Source organism: Camelus dromedarius, chromosome 14 (genome assembly GCF_036321535.1).
Source record: "Camelus dromedarius isolate mCamDro1 chromosome 14, mCamDro1.pat, whole genome shotgun sequence".
Lineage (NCBI taxonomy): Eukaryota > Metazoa > Chordata > Mammalia > Artiodactyla > Camelidae > Camelus > Camelus dromedarius.
This window is the reverse complement of record NC_087449.1, coordinates 62,795,231-62,812,814: the sequence shown is the minus strand read 5'-3', so window position 1 is coordinate 62,812,814 and position 17,584 is coordinate 62,795,231. Positions and strand designations below refer to the sequence as shown.

Here is a 17,584-nt window from a genome sequence, read left to right as displayed (position 1 = left end):
AAGTGCTGAGCAAAGAGTACAAGAGAGGCAGTAAATGTTAATACTTAACTGACAGTGGTCGGAGAGAAATGCCACTCGGGGCTGGAATTTGGTCTTTCAGTTTGCACTGGATTTTAGCTCCATGGGTTGACCGATATGAATTATTCCTGTGAGGTGGATGTCTTAACTGAGCAAAAGGAACAAACCAGTTCTAACCTAGTATCTCTTAACCTCTAATAAAAAGCTGCAATACCGGCAAATCATGGAATTCCTCAAGGAGCTGGAACGAAAGGAGAGGCAGGTGAAGTTCCGAAAATGGAAACCCAAAGTGGCCGTATCAAAGAAGTAAGGCTTGTCAGTTACGAGCTGTGTGTGAAATGCATTTATAGCATATTCTTTTTTTGTGCTTAGATCAGAAGTATGTCTCACTGTCTTTTACACATGGTTGGAGATAAAAATACAGTTGATTTTTCTGGTCTTAAAACGCCATTTCTGTTGTCATGATTGGCTTTCTTGCTATATATTTATTTGGTGCCACAGGTTTACTCTTAGGTTGAGTGTAGGGGAATTCAGAAGGTCCTCTAGGTCTCAGTTAGGAGACTGGTGTTGCTCTGCTGGAATCTGATTGTGTAGTAAATATTTCCTGCCCTCTTGAACCTACTTCCCTGTGTCTTTTCTCCCAAGTTGTTCGATCAGCATTTGTATTGTATGCTTTATAATATCTATAGCAAAAATGAATCTTTTCATGTTGATGTGATAAACTTGATCAGTCAATACATTCAAACTTCTTTTAGATGCTGTGTATTTCCATGTCTTTCTTGAAATATTCCATTTAAAATCTTTAATAGTCAGATCCTCGCTAATTATCTTATGATGGTATTTATGGTATAGTCACCACTTGATTTTCTGTCATTGGGAGGGGCTCGTGTTATGGGTAGTTCAAACCAACTGAGTAATGTATTATTATTGGTATATTAATTAAGGATCTATTATTTGATAGATAGTGCTTTGCCGGTAGATTAACTTTCCCACATGTTGAGGTTAGCCTAGTATTATTTTAGTTTGAGGCATAGACTGATAGCTGACAGGAGAAGAGATGTCTCAGAAGAGGAGTGGTGTGTTGTGGATTGCCCTGGATCGATAGCATTTTTGTTACTTTTATTGTGAGAAGTAATTACGTTGTTATGAAATGTTTCAGCTGCCGAGAATGGTGGTGTTTTGCTTTGAACGCCAACCTGCACGAGATCCGAGAGCAGAGGAAGCGCTGGACGTGGGCCTTCTTGTTGCAGCGGGCCCGCGATGCTGTGTCTTACACTGACAAGTACTTCACCAAGTTAAAAGGAGGCTTGCTGTCTGCAGACGACAAGGTGAGGGGACTGTTGTCTTGCATTTCTTGCCTCCATTCAGAGCATAAAAATGTCTCTCAAAGGCTAAATAAAGAAAATGGAATCTGTGAAGAAATAAAGTCTTTGTTAGGGATCATTATGTTACAGGACAGAGTTGGTCTTACTCAAGTGAGAGCTTCTTGGAAGGCTTGGCTTTGCCTTGGCAGGAAGCATCCTTCACCTTCTGTTGCTTGAGAGGAGCCAAGCCATGGGGTGGGAGGAAGAAAAGAGGGCCGTGGTCCTGCCAGGCCTTTGTGCTCACTCCCTGTCCCCAGCTCTCTGTGCTGGGCCTGGAGAGACTTTCCATCTAGTCACTTGTGTCTCTTCAAAGCCTCCTCCAAAGTTTGGAACTAATCTCTATGGCCTTTGGCCTACATTTTCCCTAATCCCAATTGACTTGATTGACCTTGGGGTTTTGGGGGAAGAGTCTAGGCAGAGGGTGTGAAGTAGAAGGTGAAGGCCAGCTCCTGTTACAGTTCACTGCCCAACTAGAGACCCTTAGAACCACCAGTCCTGGGGTCTTGGCGTGGAACTCCGCCCCACCTCTAGTCTCTGCCTCTGTCTCCCAGGGGAAGGCAGTGGGGAGTGCTTCCTCCTTGATTTGTTTCAGCTTTTTCTTTTTCTTTTCTTTTCTTTTTAGTGAAGGTACTGGGAACTGAACCCAGGACCTCGTGCATGCTAAGCATGTGCTCTGCCACTGAGCTATTCCCACCACCCTTGTTTAGGTTTTATGAGCATCAGTTTTTGCAATAGCAGTTTAGACTATTTCACATATTTTGGCTTGGGTACTATCAATGAATTATTTCTTTAGTAAACTCTTCTAAGCTTCCCTTTAGCACTTGCCTTAGTCACTTGGGCTACTGTAGTAAAATTCCACAGACTGGGGGCTTAAACAATAGACATTTATTTCTCACAGATCTGGAGGCTGAAAAGTATGATCAAGGTGCCAGCAGATTCGGTTCTTGGGGAAGACCGTCTTCCTGGCTTGTGACAATTGCCTTCTCACTGTGCGCTTGTGTGGCCTTTCCTGGGTCGAGAGATCGGCCTTCCTCTTCTTCTAAGGGATCTAATCCCACCATGATGGTTCCATTCTCCTCACCACATCTAAACCTGTCCCCCTCCCAGAGCCCCACCTTCAAATCCTGTCACACTGGGAGTTAGGGCTTAACATACGAATTTTGGGGAACACATTCAGCCATGAGAGCACCCTGCTGTGGTAACCACTGGCGGTGCTGAGTCCCTCGGTGTTCTCACTTCTCCCGCTGGTGCCCTGTAATACGGCCCATTCACTTTGCTAATGCTTTTTTTCACCAGGGTTGGGCATGGTTACTGACGTAGAAACCTTATGAAAAGGATGGGATAAATCGGACCTTTTGTTTTAGATGGTTTTCTTAAAGGCACAGGCAAAGACATAGAGGGAGAGAAAAATCTAAACTTCAGCTGAGGTGAGCAAATAAACACATCTGATCTCCTTTTTCTCAATGGTTTGGTATAGGAAACAGCTTGGGAGAGCTAACGCCACTTTCTTTTGCATCTTTGCGTGTAGCGGGCCGCCATTGTTCTTTCCTAACTAGCATGAAACATGAAAATGACCACTTCCTTGCTAATGTCACATATGAAATGTAAAGGAGCTGGAGGGCTACACACGGTAAACTTGGTCCTCAGTTTCTTCATCTAAGTGGGGAGAATAGGACCTAGCCACCTACTTGAATCAGGTGAGGTGACGCATGTGAAGGCACTTTGTGAACCGTCGTTGCTATGCAAACACGGGATACTCCCGCGGCATGTGTTCTTCAGTCACCCATTTTCAACGCAGTACTGTTCTCTGCTCCCTCTGTACTTACATTAGTTTCAGAGACCAACTGGAATCTGTTGGGATTAAGTGGAAAAGCTGTCTAAGCCAGAAACACAGCAACATGAAACAAGGAAGATACTCATTGTTTCTTGGCCTTTGAAATGTCAGAAACGTTGGGGGCCAGATAGGTTCCTTCATGGTACTGGAGTGGTTTGTGAAGGTGTCCAGTTTCTCTGGAGCTGTAATACCTGTTTTGTTTGCTTGTTTTTGTTTTCACCCAAACAGGAGGAAATATGTCGGATTGAAGAGGAACAGAGCTTTGAGGAATTGAAGATTTTGCGTGAACTGGTTCATGAACGATTTCACAAACAGGAAGAACTGGCAGAGGTAGGAGATCCTCTGTGAGAAGATGTGTTCAGACCCAGCACACTCTGTGTGCTTACGTGGGGGACAGAGAATAAGCAGCGTATATCACTCCTGCGTCCTCTCTTTGGGAACTCATGTGTGCTCGTTTTGATTGACACAGAGCCTGCGAGAGCCTCAGTTTGATTCTCCAGGAGACTCTCCTGCAGACCCAGACACCGGTGGAGGCAGCGGGATGCTGCAGTATCTTCAGTCCTGGTTTCCTGGCTGGGGTGGCTGGTACGGGCAGCAGAGCCCTGAAGGGAAGCCAGTCGAGGGGCTGACGCCAGAGCAGCAGGAACAGTGGACTCCCAAGGAGATCCTGGGTAAGGAGGAGCTGGCCTTCACTTGCCCTTCTTGGCTGTAGTGAAGGGAGACACTTGGGTCATAATTCATCTCTTATTTGTGAAACAGCCTAGAGTATTTTCCAAAAAAAAAAAAAAAGACATTTGTAAAACAGTTTGTCTTATGTTCACAGAGGCTGAGAGAGGAGGTTTTGAGAGATTCTTCATTTGTAACTCCATTACTAAATTTGAATACTGGTACAGCTTCATATAGGTCTGAGTGGCAGCGATCGTAAAAGAACTAAACTTGAGCAAGTTCTAAAGTTTTAAACTCCAAGGCTCAAATACCAGTCCAGAGCTACTCTTTAGACCCAGGTTGTCCAGTATGGTGGCTGTAGTCACAGATGGCTGTTTAAATTTATTAAAATAAAATAGAAAATTCACTTCCTCAGCTGACTAGCTGCATTAGCCACAGTGCTCAAACCCACCTGTGGTTAATGCCTGGGGTACTGGATAGTGCGGTGCAGAATGCCTCACCCCACTGGGTGGTGCTGCCTTATGCTGTACTTTGTCGTGAACTTAACATTGCCCCTCATTTGATGATAAGTTGGTAAGAGCCCTTATAAAACAGTTTGGATCGTTTTATATTAATAAATAGAACAGTTGCCTGTGACTTTGGAGTTTGTCCCTAAAAAAGGGAAAAGGAGTTAAGTAATGTCATCATGACTGTGATTAGTGCTTTTTAAATTTTCTCATGTGTTTTCTTAAAGTCTTTTCTTCCTCACGTTCAGGCTCTGAGGAGTTTTTTGACCCCACTGCAGACGCCTCTTGTATGAACACATACACAAAGCGGGACCATGTCTTTGCCAAACTGAACTTGCAGTTGCAGCGAGGGACCGTGACCCTGTTACACCAGGAGCAGGGAGCGCCTCAGACGAGTCAGAGCGCTTTCATGCAGCTTGAGTTTTCAGGTAACCGCCCTCAAAGAGCTCCCTGATGTTCTAAATCTCTCTGGGTATCTGTCCACTTGAGTTTCCTAGAAAGTTGCCGTGAACACTGGACTGTTGAATTCTGAATCATGGCCCCTAAGGAAGACACAAGGTTAGGTGCCTGCAAGCCTCTGGTCATCACATTCACTAACAGATGAATACGTAACCTTGTTTTATGTGTTTGTGCTCAAAGACACCTTTTAAAATATATATAGTTGATTGATTAATATTGTTCTCAGGACCAGCGGCACTGTAACTCATGCCTGAGTGAAGCTTATCTACTACACGTATTTTCTCTGTAAGGCACAGCACTTCAGCACAATGGTTGGGGACCATTTTAAACAGCGAAATCACCAATGAAAAGCACAAAAATGCAAAAAACTTGGCACTAAATAAATCACAAAAAAGGCACTTGTGTGAACTGAAACAAGAAGGCAGAGCATTGCCTTGTTCAGCTTCAGCTGGGAATATGCACTCAGATTTCATGCTGCTCTGCTTGCGTCCTCAAAGCTCCCGAGTATTTATTTTGGGCTTACAGATGAATTTTAGCGAGCAGGCGAATTTGCCAATACGGAATCCGCAAGTGATGAAGACTGACTGTATTTTACTTCTTTGTGTGAATTCGAATTAAAACTGTGTAAATACCCAGTTGTTGGTTTTCTCTTCTCACAAATAGTTTTATTGCAGTTCATAAAAGTCACTTATCTGAGGTTTGTCAGTAGTTTAAAGGCAAATAGCCAAAAAAAGCCAGTTTGTTTTTGACTTTATAATCTTGAGTGAGAAATCCTAAACTTAATGTGAACTAGTAGATTGCTTGAACTTAATTGTGAAGTACTCTGTTTAAAATTCATTCTGATCATTTCTCGGCCTTTTGGCTAAGATCAAGTGTAAAATTCATTCTGTTGGAAAGCTTCTAATATTCCTTATGTATTTATATAGATAGATATGTAGATACATAGATAGGGTTATTTGGTTCTAATTTCAAGGAAAATCGTTCGTGATATCTGACAGTCTTCTGTAAAACATTATGTCTGATACTTTAAAAATACTTTGGGCTGTGATGGCATAGTGTCAACTCTTACCATTTATTTTTTGTAGGTGTAAAACTTCTAGCAGAATCTCTTCCTCGAAGAAATTCCTCCTTGCTTTTAGTTCGGTTGGGTGGACTGTTTCTTCGAGACCTGGCCACAGAAGGAACTATGTTTCCTCTTCTGGTCTTCCCTAACCCAGTACGTATAGCAGTGGGATGGCTAATCCATCCAGAGGGTGGGTGAATTGTGATCTGTTTCAGGCAAGCAATAAGTAATGTTAACTTGATTCGTTCTGACAGTTGGTCATTCTGAGACAGTAGGCTGATTAAATCAAGCTGGAGTTAGATGAGTTTTTGGAATTTGTTAGAGAGTGGGTGTGAGTGGGATCTGGGTGGGCAATGCCTTCTTCCCTTCCTGGGTTATAGCCACCTTGGAATAGTTTGCTCTGATTTGGAAGAATATGCCGTAAGCACCACTGTTTTCTGCATTTCAAGGCCAGTGTTTGAATTTCCAATGTATCTGACTGATTTTCATGCTGTCTGGCCCTTAGTCACTGCTAAGTTGTCCCATCTTTCCAGAGTTCTAAAAGAACCACTTCAAATTTTCTATATATGTGTAATTTTTTATATGTAGTATTCTTTTTAAATTAGAAGATCTTTGATCTTAAGTTGGCAAAGGTATGGTCAGAAGAGTTGACTTTTTAGTGTCATATTCTTTCCGTAATTTGGGGGGCGTGGGGGATTGTCGAGAGGGTGGGAGGGCAGAGTGAAAGTTTGAAAAGCTGAGCATGTTCAGTACTCATTTAGCAAGTATTCATCAAATGCACTGAGTGTAGAGGTGCACACTGTCCTTACTAGGCTGGGAAAAAGGCACGGCTGGAGGGATCGGCCTGCCAGTCCGCGGTCACCTCATGTCAAACTCGATTGTGCTAAGAAAGGGTGATGCCATAGGGTAAAACGTGAGAGTGTCTGCACAGTAACTTGTCTCCTCTTGCCCTGACCTTTATGTGTTTTGTGTCTGTTTATCAGCATAAAGAAGTTGGCAGAGTCTCACAGTCCTTTGGTCTCCAAACATCTGCAGACGGAAGTGATTGTTACCCTGGTAAATTGTCATATGTTTTTAAACTCATCCTTAAAAACATGATGATTACAGGTCAGTAATCTTGGTCAGCAGTCAGAGAGGGAGCATGTCCTGCCTTGTGCCTGGTGGTTTGCTGTGTGGCTCTGGGTCTGACTTGAACACTGCCTTGAGCTCTCCCTTGGCCCGTGTGTGACTGGGTCAGCTCTCCGGGGCTCTGGGTCCTGGGTTCCATAATGGGAGCAAATGTAACAACCCAGTCTTGAGAAGTCCTGTTGAAAATTAGAGCCAATCCTTGTTAGGTTCTCTATTTTATAAAATTTTCGTAAGTGAGAACTATTTGGAAAGTAATTTGGAAAGTGCCTTTTTTCCCCCGGAATTCCTTACAGGTTATCAAGAATAAGATGATTGTTTTGCTGTGTTCCATTTTCTTTCTCTGGTTCTTTCCTTTAGCTGCGGACCCAGATGACCCAGTTTTTGAGATGCTGTATGAGAGAAATCCAGTGCACAGCCATTTTGAGAGGCGGCTGAATGTCAGCACGAGGCCCTTGAACATCATCTATAACCCCCAGGCTATTAAAAAAGTAGCAGACTTTTTCTACAAGGGAAAGGTTCATACCTCAGGTTAACTTTTTTGTTTGTTTGATCTTATGTTACTTTCTAAAGGCATCAGTCTTGTCATTTTTAGTGGATAAGTGTTATTATGTGACCCAAGGGTCAAGAGACCTGGTAGTGGTAGAAGAGGCCTGCAGAGGAGGTGGATAGGGTTTCCTTAGTTACCAAATCGAGGTAGATTTCCTTGGAAGCTTACTCTTCCAAGAGGAATCAATATCCTTAATATTTTCTTTCTTTGCCTTCGTTTAGCATCATTTAAAAATACTTCCCATTCCATTAAGACAGTGGTTTCCTTGGCTACTCAGGATATTTTAGGCCAGTGAATTTAGGAAGAATGCATAAGAATTTCCTTCTAGATGACAGGGTCAGTGGTCTGTTTTACGTGCTTGGTGCAGCATCAAATACTGCAGAGTTCATCACTGCACTCTCCTGTATCATCATTGATTTATTATGCTTTCCTTTGTTCACAAAAAAGATTTGAGACAGTATGTGCAGAAGAAGCACTTTTGTTGACAGAGAAGTTGATAAAACAGTAGTACTTTCCTAAAAAGTATACCATCTCTCCCTCTTCATAACAATTAAGTTGTTTTAGTTTTTGGTCCAGGTTTTGAGTCTTTTCATGTAAGCAGTGGCCATAAATATCTTGGCTTCATTGCTCTGTCAGTGTGATAGAATATAGAAGGCATATCCTTCTAAATTCCATTTCCTCTTTCAATGTAATGTCGCACTTGTAAGGATTTTGAAATATAATCGTTTAGAATCTTTAAGAAAATGGTTCGAGAAATTCTAGTAACTTAGGTATCCTTCCCTCATGTCCTGCCTGTTTCCCCACGGCTGCCCCTCAGCCACCTTTGCCTCATTCCTGTTCCCTTGTGTAGTGCCAGGTCAGGTTGGAGTTAGGAACTGTTGTACAGATTGTTTTTTAGCTTCGGTGGGAATTCCTGGTGAGAATAGGTGTTGTGGCACTTCCTTCACCCAGCCTTTTGAAAATGCTGACTCTCCTGTGTATTTCCAACCTTGCAGGTTTTGGTTATCAGTCTGAACTTGAGCTGAGAGTGGCTGAAGCTGCCCGAAGACAGTATAACAGACTGAAGATGCAGACCAAGGCGGAAATCCGACAAACTCTCGATCGTTTGCTAGTGGGTGATTTCATTGTAAGTGCACACATAAACGCTCTTTAGGGGGGCGAGGGAAGAGAAAGGCATTCTTTCTGTCCAGTTCTTTACCTACTGTAGATAGACATGCTTGTATCAATTATACTGATTAAGTAAACTGAAGCTATAAAATAGTAGCTAGTGAAAAATGGAATTCCATGTCTTTGACAGTCAGGGTTTAATAAATAAAAACAAATGACTGGGACTAGATCATGTTTCTTATTTGTACCCATTTTGGAACACTCTCAAGACTCATCTTTGTTCCGTTTTCTAGCCCTGACATTTTGTAAATGTTTCATTTAAGAACATCCCTTTTTGCTTACTGTTATCAGAAGACAAACAACTGGAATGATGCTCCAGTTTTGACTTCTGGGAGTGATGGTCACTTTGTGATGCTAAGTGATGAGCTGACAGGATGATACCATAGACAAGAAGAGCCAAGAGACACCTCAGCAGCCCCACAGAACTGGGTCTCTGACAGTGTGGTGTGGAGGTGCGCGGCTGAGGTGCAGTGGCGGGTGGACAGTTAGGGTGTGGCTTCTTTCGAGTGCAGCGCCAGTGGAAGTGTGAGGGATGGCAGAAATGTTCAGAGTGAAATACTTAGGGGGATATAGCATGGGATGGAGAATTAGTCTGTTTTTTTGTTTTTTCGTGTGTGTTTCAACAATTAGTATTGTGTTACTATCTTAGACCAAAAGGTTTCTTTTTCGATAACATTTATATAAATTAGCTTTTACTACATACATATAATTGAGGCTAATTTTAGTTGCAGGGAACAACCATTAACAACTTCATGACTTGGAGTACTTTTTATATTACAAATACTGGAACTTATGTTTTTCAGTAATGTATTTTGGCATCAAAGTTCATAGTTAGTAATGTCCATGAATAAATAAAGATATTTGGATTTCTACATTTATTCGAATTCCATAATTTCTGCAGTAAAATATTAAATCCTATGAATTTAAAAATAAGACCTTTCTTAAATCACCGATCATCAAAATCAAAGAGCAGACAACCCCCCAAACTAGTAATTTGTGAATTTTTTTCTCTCACTTCAGACATTTGCCTGTGGTAATGTTTCGAATCCTCAAGCATTTGGGTCTACTTTTGTCTTAAAAGTTTTGTTCTAATACCATAGACCATTAGGTCATGCTGTGACCCTCGGTGTGGCTTTCAGAAAGGCTTGAGCCCCAGCTGATAAAGCTGTTCACTCTCAGCAGTTGCAGTTAAAGGTTATTTAATTGTCATTTATTTTATCTTTACAGGAGGAGAGTAAACGGTGGACTGTGCGGCTAGATATTTCTGCCCCTCAAGTGATATTTCCTGATGATTTCAAATTCACGAATCCCGTGTTAGTTGTTATAGATCTAGGAAGAATGCTATTGACAAATACCCAAGGTACAGTGTGAATGTGAAATAGTGACATATTTTGGTAGATTGATCTGCCTTTCTGTGCTGAACCAAGTAAAGCTTAGAAAAAGGTTTATTTAACATTTTTTAAACTCCAAAGTTCACTTGTTACTTGTTTAATAATAACTTGATTGAGATACATCTGAAAATGTACAGTTCAGTTGCTTTTGGTCTATTGATGAAATTGTGCAGTGCTCACTGTTGTCTAATTCCAGAGCACTTTCATCATCCCGAGAAGAGAAGAAATTCTAAAGCCATACGCGGTTACTCTCCATTACCACCTCTCTCAGCCCTTGCTAACCACGAATCTTTCTATCTGTGGATATGCCTATTCTGAGCTGTTCATATGAATGGAATCACACAGTGTGTGGCCTTTTATGTCTGACTTCTTTCACTTAGCATAATGTTTTCAAGGTTCATCCATGTTGTAGCATGGTTCAGCGCTGCATTCCTATTTGTGGCTGAATAGTATTCCCTTGTGTGAATATACTGCTGTTTATTTCTCCGTTCATCAGGTGGTGGACATTTGGGTTGTTCCCACTTTTTAGCTGTCATGAATGGTACTGGCATGAACGTTCATGCATAGGCTTTTGTATAGACATGTATTTTCAGTCTCTTGGGTTGTTTCAGTGTAGAATTGCTGGATCATATGGTGACTTTATGTTTAACGTTTTCAGGAACTGCCAGATTGTTTTCTAAAATGGCTGCAGCATTTTACTGTCTTACCAGCATTGTATGAAGGTTCCAGCTTCTCTACATCCTTGTCAACACTTGTTTTTGTCCGTCTTTTGGATTATAGCCATTTTTATGACCATGAAGTAGTATCTTACTGTGGTTTTTATTGTGTTTCTTACCATTTTATATTTTAATAAACATTATTTCTCAGTACATAATTTCAGGAATAGACATTTAATCTATTTAGGGATATTAGGGACATATATAAAAGGACTCTTGGAAAGTAATTTCATTACTGTTATAAGATCCAAAAAATATTCATTGTTTACCTTGAAATGGGAGGGTAGCTTGGCTGGAAGCTTATCAAACAGTCTTAGTCTTATCTTATTTCACTGAAAGACCCAGAAGAGAAGAGGGTAGAGGATTTGAGCAGGAGTGGAAAAGTTTGGCCCTAAGGGGAATTGCATCTGAAGAAAAAGATCATGCAAGCACAGAGAGCACCTAATTGAATTTATAAAACACAGACATGGAACAGAGACATAGGTGACCAAACCCAATGATGTATCTTTGTAGTTGTGTTGACATTGCTCAGCTGCAGGAGCGAGGTTAGGAGTATGAACTCTGCGGCTGGAACATGACATTGTGCAGTTACTGCTTGTCAAGCCCTGATCTAGGTACTCGGGGTATTTTGTTGAGGAGGACAGAGGAGACCTCTGTTCTTTTGGAACATTCTAGTTGGGGGAACAAAGTGAACACATAAATGAATACAGGAAAAAGGAAATATGGAGAGTGATGTCAGAAGGGTTGGTGGTAGCAGCTCATGCAGCTCAGATGGTGGGGACGTGGTTTCAGGCAGCAGGTTGCTGGTTTCTGCACCCTGACATGTGTTCTTGTGTTAGCGGGTCTCCATCTTTTCTCATGTTCTTAGACTTTTCCTCTTTGTGTTTTGATTTCCAGACCAGTAGGTAAGTTCAGGCTGAATGAATGGTGAATACCGAATATTATGCTTGAGTTTTCATCCATTTAGTTTTTTAAAGTGGTGTTGGTTGACTCTCTGCTTTTCTAAATTGTTATGTTAAAAGCAGGAGGAAAGAAAGAGCAGACATACATTGAATCTTCTCTTTTTTCATTCTGCAGATGACTCCAAGAGGAAGAATGGGGACGGGCCAGCATCTGAAGAGAATCAGTTTAGTGATGATGAATATAAGACCCCCCTTGCCACACCGCCTAACACGCCGCCCCCCGAGACAAGCAGCAGTAACGGGGAGAAAACACCTCCGTTTTCTGGAGTTGAATTCAGTGAAGAGCAGCTTCAGGCACATTTAATGAGCTCGAAGATGTATGAGAGGTACTCGCTGTCATTCATGGACCTCCAGATCATGGTTGGACGAGTGAAGGACAACTGGAAGCACATCCAGGATATTGATGTGGGGCCGACCCACGTGGTGGAGAAATTCAATGTTCACTTACAGTTAGAACGGCGATTGATTTATACTTCGGATCCCAAGTACCCTGGGGCTGTGCTCTCAGGCAGCCTACCAGACCTAAAGATCCACATCAATGAAGATAAGATATCTGCTCTAAAGAATTGCTTTGCTCTCCTGACCACCCCAGAAATGAAGACTTTTGACACTAAGATTAAAGAGAAGATTTTTCCCCAAGGGGGACAGCGGGGAAGTTTGCAAGACTCAGTGATGAATTTAACCCAGAGCATCGTGATGTTGGAGCAGCATACCCGGGAGGTTCTGGTGGAGTCACAGCTCCTCCTGGCTGAGTTTAAAGTGAACTGTATGCAGCTGGGTGTTGAGAGCAATGGCCGGTACATTTCTGTGCTCAAGGTATTTGGTACCAACGCTCACTTTGTGAAGAGGCCTTATGATGCTGAAGTCTCCCTCACTGTTCATGGTTTGCTTCTGGTGGACACCATGCAGACGTATGGTGCAGACTTTGACCTTTTGATGGCTTCACATAAGAACTTGAGCTTTGATATCCCAACGGGAAGCCTCCGGGATAGCAGGGCCCAGTCTCCTGTCTCTGGATCCAACGCGGCCCACTTCACTAATGCTGCCACACTGAATAACCGATCCGCTACTGCTGTTTCCCTTGACAGAATTCTCACCAAAGAACAAGAGTCCCTCATTAAACTGGAATATCAGTTTGTGAGCTCAGAGTGCCCATCGATGAATCTGGACAGCACTCTTCAGGTGATTTCCTTACAAGTGAATAATCTGGATATTATCCTAAATCCAGAGACAATTGTGGAGCTGATTGGTTTTCTTCAGAAATCCTTTCCTAAGGAGAAAGATGATTTGAGTCCTCAACCTTTAATGACTGATTTTGAAAGAAGCTTTAGGGAACAAGGAATTTACCAATCTACATATGAACAAAACACGGAGGTCGCCGTTGAAATCCACAGACTTAACCTGCTGCTACTTCGGACAGTGGGAATGGCAAACGGAGAGAAATACGGCAGGAAAATTGCAACTGCAAGTATAGGAGGCACCAAAGTAAACGTCTCAATGGGCACCAGGTTTGACATGAATGGTTCTCTTGGCTGTTTGCAGCTTATGGATTTGACACAGGATAATGCTAAGAACCAGTATGTGGTCAGCATTGGGAATTCCACAGGCTATGAAAACATCATCAGTGATATTGGCTACTTTGAATCTGTGTTTGTCAGAATGGAGGATGCAGCCCTCACCGAAGCGCTGAGTTTCACCTTTGTTGAGAGAGCTAAACAGGAATGTTTCCTCAACCTCAGTATGGCTTCCTTGCATTACAACCACTCTGCTAAATTTTTGAAGGAGTTGACGTTGTCCATGGATGAACTGGAAGAAAATTTTCGAAGTATGCTGAAAAGCGCAGCCACCAAAGTCACCACAGTCTTGGCCACCAAGACGGCCGAGTACAGTGAGATGGTATCACTCTTTGAAACTCCAAGGAAGGCACGGGACTGTTTTATCTTAGAAGAAGATGAAATATACGGGTTTGGCACAGGTGCATCTCATTCCGACACGGTAAAGCTAATCTTGAACATCAACATTGAATCACCCGTTGTTTCTATCCCTCGGAAGCCTGGGAGTCCTGAGTTGTTGGTAGGACACTTGGGACAGATTTTCATCCAGAATTTTGTGGCAGGAGATGATGAATCCAGAAGTGACCGTCTGCAAGTGGAAATCAAAGACATTAAATTATATTCTTTGAACTGCACCCAGTTGGCAGGCAGAGAGGGTCCTGGGCCTGAAGTAAGCCGGGCTTTTTGCCCTCCTTCTGGGTCTGCCAGTGCCAACAGTCAGGAGGAAGCTCATTTCACGCGACATGATTTCTTTGAATCTGTACATAGAGGTCAAGGTGAGGCATGTGTATCTTTTGTCTCATTTTGTTAAAGATTCCAAGCCCAGCCTGTGCAGTACTTTGTTTAAAATAACAACAAAACCTTTCTTTTGGAATTATCCCCAGTTAATATTTAAGAAATCAAAATGGAATTTTAATAGAATGCTTGCTGTTACGTTGGTGTGTTTTCAACTTTTTCCACTGAATACCATGTTTGGCAAAATGAGGTTTTTTTTTTTTAAGTGGCCCCCTTGGGTGAGTGCTGATTTACAGGGATGCTTCAGTGGGTGGATTCTGTTAGAGAATTATTTAATTTGGCCATATACATTAGACTTTCTTCATTCCTAAGCTATAGATCTTCCTAGTTAAATATCATAGTCAGGACAGCTGGAGAGATTAACAAACAGAATGTGAAATTTAGTCTCTGGACGTTATATTCTTCTTTGAGTTTTCTGCCATCTCTATAATGGTTTGGTCCAGGGTTCTGGGAATAAAATGCCTGTATTTATGTACTCAATCTCATCTGCTAAAACCGAACAGTTCAATCTGTTAGTTTTGGCATCTGCAGAAGTCAGGTAAGCCACAGATGGCTTTATTGATTGGTGAGGAAATTAATGCCTTCGAGGACCTCTCCTTGGGTTCTCAGATGTTAATTCACTGATTCATTTCCATACTTAGTAAAAGATTGCTTTCTCTTCTTGGGATAAAAGTTGTTCACTTAGAACCTTGTATCGTCCTTAATTCTGATTTAGGCCCAATAAGAGGGATCAATCTATGTCTGAAAGCTGGGTATGGATGAGCAGTTTGATTTGGAAAGAGCCAGCTTGGGAGCTTAAGAGAAACTTCATGTAGACCCTGGCCTGGATTAATGTTCACCATATATTTGGAAGCCACCAAATAGAGCATGTCATGAAAATAGTTTCTTTTTCTGTATAAATTTATTTTATATCTCTGCTTGCTATGAGTTTTCATCTTGAGTTTAGTCATCAAAGTTTGTGCTCAATCATAGACCCCAGGTGCCAGGCTAACCTGCTCTCTTGGCCTAAGGTTTTGTTTTATATACCCTTCACTTAATTAGCAGTTACATGGTAAATATGAGTGTTTCCAGTCTGTCATTTCCTCTCTCTTATGCCAGCTTTTCACATCCTGAACAACACGACCATTCAGTTTAAACTAGAGAAGATTCCTATAGAGAGAGAGTCGGAGCTGGCTTTCTCCCTTAGTCCCGATGACCTGGCAACGTCCAGCATCATGAAGATCGAAGGAAAATTTGTCAATCCCGTTCAGGTAAACCCCCTATTGATTTTTATGTCAGGACAGTTGAAATTGTATAATTATTTTATATTTATATATCTATATTTTGTTATATATATATATAAAATGTTGGAGGGAAAAATACAGAAATTCAGAGAGAGATCATTCAAGCATATTATTGTTGATCATTTGTTCCAATAAACATAGAATCCTTTTATTGTGTCCTTTTATCACTGGGGACTCAAGCCTTGTTAGCCTTCTTCATGTGGAGGAGGGAGGGGTGAATTATACAGAGGAAGAAGGCAAATCCTTAATTCCATTGCTATTCAGACACGAGGAAAATTATTGGTTAAAAAGTCAGTCTCTCTTTTCCAGGAGAAAATAATTCTTGTCACACTTTTGACATACTTGGCCCAGCCTATAAAACATTCTGACTGTCTGAGCTGTTGACAGATCATTTCAAGGGAGAATTAGTCTTGCCTTCATTGAAATGAAATGGTCCAGGATAGGGATTTGGTGTGTGTGTGTGGTGAGTATGTGAATATGTGTGTATACATGTCATCCTTTTTCCTTCAAAAGTGGCATTTTTCCTGCTTTCACAGGGATGACAGCAAAAAGCATAACATTATAAAACAGCAAGGATAGGCAGGCTCTTGGGATGGTGGGCCCTAGCCCTGGATAGTAGTTGGTCACTGTCTGGCAGCTGCTCTGGAGTGACCCAGGAGCGCTGTTAACAGAATGTGTGCCTTTTGACATCAGTGATTCCTGGATATGGGCCTCTGGGTGAGAGAACTTTCCTGAAAGCTTTCCCTTTTCAGCTTTTAAGCTTTTGCCTCATCAGTAGTGGCTGCTTAGGATGAATTTTTCACCTTAAGTCTAGCACATAGTGTGAATTCTATTGGATTATGTTGACTTATTTTCTTTTGGTTGCCAATGACTTACTGTTGTTTTTGATGATAATCTTTAAAAAATTATTTTAAATAATTCTTTAAATTAGTATGTAATAATTTAATTTGGCAATTTAAATAATTAAAAATATTTTATTAGGAAAAAATTTAAAAATAGTGAAAGTAGAATAGTCTAATAAACCTCATGTACCCATTACTCAGATTCAATAGTTATCAAGATTTTGCTACATTTGTCTCCTCCATCTTTTTTCCCCCTTTTGGTGAAATATTTTAAGCAAATTGCAGACTTCATGTCATTTTAAACCCTGTATATTTAGAATGTATCACTACAAACGACATGAATTTAAAAAAAATAACTACAATGGTATTATCACTCCTTACAAAATTACTGAGGATTTTTTGAGATCACCTAAATTTTAATTCATTTTCAGATTTGAGATTTTTAAAACAATCAAAAATGACTTCTCACTTCTGGTTTGTTTGAATCAGGATCTAAATAAGATCTGTACATTGCATTTGGATGATACAGGCTCTTTTATTTTTTTTTTGGTGGCCAGAGCACTTCAGAGGTGGTGCAGTGTACTTGATGCTGTATTATGTCAGGAGGCACCTAATGTCTGACTCTCTATTAGTGATGCTAAAATTGTTGATTGTGTTCAGGTGGCAAGAATATGATCCCTCCGTAGTAAAACTCCCTGTTAGTCATTCATAGAAGGACTTATTCCACTGAGAGGCTGTGATGGGATACATTATTTGCTTAGGGTTACAAAATGATCACTTTCCAATTCTGTCTTCTATATGTTTGGAATTCCTCTGTTTACAAAATTGTCCTTATGTAAGTAAACTTCCTTGAAAAAATTTTAATAAGAATTGTAATTAAAAACAAAGTTAGGAAGTAACATAAGTAATCATGGATCATCGTTCTTACTGTGAAAAATACTAGCTGTTTGTCTGGCGGTACTGAACTTAGGTTGTTCCACTAGTTGCTGATGGTCAGTGAGAACCCTGCCTTGTTTCTCAGTCCTGTGGTGTAACCACATTAGACTTTCGGCAGTGTTCTCTTCAGTTTCTGTAGTTATTTTTGTGAGGTTAGAAAGAGTGATTTTGCTGATTCAGACCTACAACTAATAGCACTTTATTGAACATTTATTGCGTGGAGATATTCTGTGAGGTACTTGGGGAGGGCCTCGTGAATGGACATGGGTTAGGGAGAGGTAAGGACAGAAAAGAAACAAAAGAGACAGTCTTTGCTGTCAACTAATAATAACCTCTTGGGGAAGCCCGTAAAAA

At 41.2% G+C, this 17,584-nt stretch overlaps 1 protein-coding gene across 10 annotated transcripts in view; it reads left to right on the top strand.

The window, feature by feature from the left end:
- The window catches only part of VPS13D (vacuolar protein sorting 13 homolog D), a 225,175-nt gene that overhangs the window by 17,042 nt on the left and 190,549 nt on the right, over positions 1-17,584 (top strand). For 9 of the 10 annotated variants that reach the window (XR_010383976.1, XM_064494046.1, XM_031464090.2 and 6 more), the window contains exons 9-20: positions 224-324; positions 1,178-1,346; positions 3,445-3,546; positions 3,686-3,887; positions 4,637-4,816; positions 5,933-6,063; positions 6,894-6,966; positions 7,396-7,566; positions 8,581-8,711; positions 9,980-10,112; positions 11,937-14,150; positions 15,268-15,419. Coding sequence is in view for 9 of the 10 variants with exons in the window: in XM_064494046.1 (XP_064350116.1) it covers positions 224-324; positions 1,178-1,346; positions 3,445-3,546; positions 3,686-3,887; positions 4,637-4,816; positions 5,933-6,063; positions 6,894-6,966; positions 7,396-7,566; positions 8,581-8,711; positions 9,980-10,112; positions 11,937-14,150; positions 15,268-15,419 (3,759 nt within the window). In the remaining variant the exon portion in view is untranslated. Of the gene's footprint in view, positions 1-223; positions 325-1,177; positions 1,347-3,444; positions 3,547-3,685; positions 3,888-4,636; positions 4,817-5,932; positions 6,064-6,893; positions 6,967-7,395; positions 7,567-8,580; positions 8,712-9,979; positions 10,113-11,936; positions 14,151-15,267; positions 15,420-17,584 lie in introns of those variants that run through there. The other variant, XM_064494048.1, reaches the window with a different exon arrangement.